Here is a 5237-nt window from a genome sequence, read left to right on the forward strand (position 1 = left end):
TGCAGAAGCAGGAAGCAGTAAAAAAAAAAAAAAAAAAAAAGGAAGCTAGGACGCTGATGATCTCAGCTCAGCTGCCTTTTAAGGGTTTTATCCATGTTCTGTAGCAAAGGACCAGGTTGGATGGATGGGGACCTTGGATTTTATAGACAAGTAGGTGTATGATGAACTGCGCAGCTTCCATATAGACCCCCTGGGAGTAGTAGACAGTCTAGGCTGCCCAGATTTATCATAGGTGCAGCCATAGCTTAATCTGTGCACAGATAGCTTTTGGCCAGTGTCTCCCCATGACACCCCAGCAGCACATCCCTGCATGATTCAGGGAGTGAGAGCCCATGTACTATGGCAGTCCCCTGCACTTGGGCCATCCCTGTTCAGGCGATAAGATGTTGGAACAGCTCCAAAGGCTCAGGTGGCAGCCAGCTCAGAATAGGAGCAATCTGGAAAGGAAAGGAATGGATGTGGACACTGCAACTGTTTCTCTTGATCAATTCCTGCAGGGAGAGCCTTGAACGGAGCTGGGTTTCAGCTAGAAGAGAGCACTACACCCCTCAGGGCTGTTTCTTCACAAGGGGCAGGCAGGGCTTTGTGCTGTGGTCTCTGGGATAAGACTCCTGCCTTCACCTCAGCCCACATAAAATTCCTGTCTCTCACTACTTTGTCTGGCTTAGCAGCATTGCCTTGTGCTGCTGCAGAGCTCTGCCTCACACCCCCATGGACTTACTTGTCAGAAGTAAGGCAGAAAGGGTAGGGGGGGTGTTATCCAGGCAAGTTACCTCTCTGACTCTGTCTTGCAGGACTGCTGTTGCTGGGCCTCAGGCTTTGTGTTTGTCCAGAAGGCTCACAGTTTAAGGACCTGTTACAAAGGGTGCTTTTCATATCACTGGGTTCACAAGGCTTTGCCAGTTAGACTCTTCAAGAAGTCTCATGGCTCTCCAGGTTGTTGGACCAGGCTGCCCCTGACAGTCATTCGTGCAACATACAGCTCATTCCCAGAGTAAGGTTGTGGCAGTACTGTGTGGGCAGGCTGTAACATAGGTCCTGTCACTGCACTTTACTCCAGTTTGCCTTGTTTTTATATATGTATGAGGGGTGAAACAACCCTGCTTGAATCAGAAGCTCTTTGCTCTTGCAGGCAGCCACAAGAGTTTCTTCTCTTGTAGTTCTAACACAGGCAGCTTTCTGTGTGTGTGGCAGATGCCCACCACCACAGAGCCATGCATGGCACCCTGGCCCTTTGGTGTCTGTCTAGTGGAGTTAAATCAGTGAGGGGTGTCATGTAGAGCTCCCCTCTGCTCCCAGCTTACCAGCCGTTTCTTCATCTCTCAATAATCACTGCTGTCAATGAGACTCACCAGTCACTGCTGCGTTGTCTCTTCACAGGCCTCAAACCCAGGACAGTTTGAGAGTGACAGTGATGTTCTCTGGCAGCGGGCTCAGCTCCCTGACACTGTCTTTCACCATGGCCGAGTTGGCATCAACACCGACCGCCCTGATGAAGCCCTTGTGGTTCACGGCAATGTGAAAGTCATGGGTTCACTGATGCACCCATCTGATATCCGCGTGAAAGAGGACATCCAGGAGGTGAGGGCTGGCCTGGGCCCAGCAACTGGCTCTAAAGAGGGTCATGGCACTGGGGAAGAACATACATGGTTTGAGTGTTGACATTAGCCTGCTCCATGTGCCTAGCTGAGCTGGGAGTCTCAAAGAGTGAGGTCTATCCTAAGACCCTGTGATTTGCCTATTGCCTCCCAGGCTGGATGTACCACAAGAATGCAACCACCCATCTGCTTGCTGGGCACCGCCTGTCTCATGGAGATTCAGCTCTTTGGATCCTAGCTAGAACCAGGAAATGCAGAAGCAACAGAATGAAAACCATTGACCACAATGAACCAAACTTTATTGAACTGTAGAGCAGGATTGGGCAGAATTCTGAGAAAATGCCTTGATCAGTTCTTAATTTACTTGCCCTGATTAATCCCTCATAGCAAGGTCAAGTGCTATGAGGGACAGTATCATAGTGCTTAGGGTCGGAAGGGACCTAAACAGATCATCACGTCCAACCCCTGCTCCGGGCACGAATGAGTGCTGAGGTCATAACATCCCAGCCAAATATCTATCCAGCCTCCTCTTGAAGAGCACCACCTCCCTTGCGAGTCCATTCCAGAGCCTGGCAGCCCTAAGTGTAATCTTCACATAAAGAAGAACTTTCTTTGCCTTGTCCCCTGGTGTGCAAGGGTGGGTCACTCCATTTTGTTTCATTTGACATGTTCCTTATTTGATGAAACCAAGAACTGGATTATATTCCTGGTTGGTAGCTGACCTGGCCTAGCAGGTGGCCCTGGGGAGGTGGGTGTTCTTGTTCAGTGTCAGTGGGATCACTGCTGCAGACACTGGTGTGAAGCATTGTTGTCTTCACTTATGGCTGCCTGGGCCTAACTCTGGGACTTCTAGGAGTCAGCATCCTACTTACAGTCTTGACCTGTGCTTGCCTTTTCCCAGGTGGACACCACTGAACAGCTGAAGAGGATCTCCCGTATGCGCCTGGTGCACTATAACTACAAGCCAGAGTTTGCTGCCACCATGGGGATTGAAAATACCCTAGAGACAGGTACACTACCCTGGACATCATCCTCACAGGTTCTACATAGCATATGTGTAGTTGTAGTGGGTTATTAAAGCTTCCATGTCTGTTCTGCAAACTACTATATGTGCATCAGCCAAGGTACACAAATCCTTCCATTGCTCTATTGGGCCCCTGGCGTCTGTGCTGAAGCCTCTCCCTTGTGCCCTGCAGCAGCCCAATAAACTAAGTGCATATACAATAAGTGTATAACTTGAGAATAGCCAGTAGCCAGAAGTCCCTTGCCTGGTTGCTTTTCATTGGCTGGAATTTAACCACAGCGTAAAGCCTTTTAGGAACCAGTCACTTATGTTCTGATATATGGTTAGTTGCCACACAGAGTGAAGGATTCATGTCAGCCACTGACTGATTTGTAGGAAATAGATGGCCATTTTGGAAAGTGACTTAAGGCATGGTCAGGTGACTACATATCCTGTACATCATACATACAGCTTGTATGCCAGTTTAAATCAGGTGGGGATCTGTAATGGATAGAGGTGCAGCTATCTGGGTTAACTCACATAGTAGGTGGTTATTACTTGCCTTGCTATTAGGTGGCAGGGGGAGTAGGTGATATCCATATGCTAAAGTTCCACTCCAGGATGGATCTACCCTGAGGTGAAACCTAAACTGATGTAACTTGCATAGGTAGTGTGTGTTTTTATTCCTGATCCCTTGAGGAGTAGTTCTACACTAGATTGGGTCATGTTACCTTGGTTTAGGGGTTTGCACTGTCTGTTTGCCAGTAACACTGGTATAAAAGTTTCATCTGTTCTTGTCCTCAGGGGCTGGAAACATTGAGGTCCATTGATCCAATGATACTATTTTTCTGTAGGTGTCATTGCTCAGGAAATAAAAGAGATTCTCCCAGAAGCTGTGAAAGACACTGGGGACCTGGTCTTCGCCAATGGGAAGACCATTGAGAACTTCCTGGTGGTGAATAAGGTTAGTTCCTCCTCCAGAGAGCACCACTAATGAGAACAAGGTTCAGGAGTACGACTGGGACATAGGTGGCTTGGGCTTGATCCAACAGGTTCACAAGGGAATCAAGACAAGACAAGGTCCAGACTAGAATCAAGAGTCAAAGAATCAGGAGCAGGAAGGCCTGAAATCTGAGATCTGTAAGGGACTGAAATCTAGGTGGTCACTTCAAGTAGAACCATGGGCCAAAGGAGTTGGGAGCTGGAAAGTGTGGAGCAAAGAGGTCAGGTGCTGGAGTCTGGAACAAGAAGTCTACAGGCAGAAGCTCAGGAATAAGGGTTCAGAAGCCAAGGGCTAGACAGAAAGGCATCTGTTCTGTTGAGTAGCCTATTGGTTACTGAAAAAGCTGCTGGCAACTGGGGCCACCTGGAAATAGGCTGCTGGCAGCCAGATCTACTCAGGTAAACAGCGCCACCTGGGGAAATGTAGCTTGCCTGTCTGCCTGCTGCCCTGACTCTTGTAATGAGAGGTTATGAGGGTGGGGAGGGCAGTGAACTTCAGCCTGCCAGGTGTCCCTTCTTTTGCCTTCTTGAACATAAATTTGGAAATGAAGTTGAGTCACAATCTCTCTTGCTCAGAGTACTTGTAGGGGTGGAAGGGACCTTGAGAGGCCATCTAGTTGAACTGCCAGCCTGAGGCAGGATCATGCCTATCCAAACCATCTTATACAAATCCATTGTCTCGCCTCTTAGCAAAACTACAGTCAACCCTGACACAACACACAACATAAACACCCTAATCTGCCACAGGTAAAGAAGCAGGGACAGTGGCAGTCAACATCCTGCTGCTGCAGAGATTATTAAAATATACTTGAGAGATCCCAGGAAGAGGGCCAGGCCCCCTGCTACAAAGAAAGGCAAAACCCCCATAGTCTGTTTCAATCTGACCATAGAGTAAAATGTCTTCCGGACCCCAGATGTGGCGATCAATCTGACCCTGAGCCAAGGGGCAGACCCACTAGCCGTGATCATCTGGGTTTAAGTCCCCACGGGAGCTTTGGCACACTCCTGTCAAAATCCTTAGCCTTTGCTGCAGCCGGTACCAAGTGCCTCTGAGGAAAGCTTTAAAAAAAACCCCCAAACAAACCCTTGACACATGTAGAAGCAGGAGAGGAGAAAATCCCCATGTGGCAAACAACAAAGCCCAGCAGCATGGGGAAATACCTATAGTAGGACATAGGCATAGTGATCATCCCTGACCAGTGGCTGACCAAACGCTTGCACACCTCCAGTGATGAAGAGGCTGCAACTTTCCTAGGCAGTATATTCTACTGCCTTATTGTAACTGAAATCTTTCCTGAGATCCAGTATAATCCTACTTTGCTGCAATTTCATAGATTTCATAGACGTTAGGGCTGGAAGGGTCTTCGGAAGATCATCGAGTCCAGCCCCCCACCCGAAGAGCAGGAAATCAGCTGGGGTCATAGGATTCCAGCAAGATAAGCATCCAATTTACTCTTGAAGGTGTTCAATGTAGGTGCTTGAACCACCTCTGATGGCAGGCTGTTCCAGACCTTGGGGGCTCGGACAGTAAAAAAATTCTTCCTTATGTCCAGCCTGAAACGGTCTCGCAGTAGTTTATGCCCATTCGACCTCGTCATGCCTTGGGGCGCTCTGGTGAACAAACATTCCCCCAG

General features: G+C 48.6%; 1 protein-coding gene across 4 annotated transcripts in view; it reads left to right on the top strand.

Annotated features, from left to right (window-relative positions):
- Positions 1-5237, top strand: part of MYRF (myelin regulatory factor) — a 129970-nt gene that overhangs the window by 98819 nt on the left and 25914 nt on the right. For all 4 annotated transcript variants that reach the window (XM_019504929.1, XM_019504952.1, XM_019504947.1 and 1 more), the window contains 3 exons: positions 1381-1581; positions 2500-2608; positions 3456-3565. In XM_019504929.1, the coding sequence (XP_019360474.1) occupies positions 1381-1581; positions 2500-2608; positions 3456-3565 (420 nt within the window). The remainder of the gene's footprint in view (positions 1-1380; positions 1582-2499; positions 2609-3455; positions 3566-5237) is intronic.

The sequence above is a fragment of the Gavialis gangeticus genome, unplaced genomic scaffold (genome assembly GCF_001723915.1).
Source record: "Gavialis gangeticus isolate Ggan-Ray unplaced genomic scaffold, GavGan_comp1, whole genome shotgun sequence".
Lineage (NCBI taxonomy): Eukaryota > Metazoa > Chordata > Crocodylia > Gavialidae > Gavialis > Gavialis gangeticus.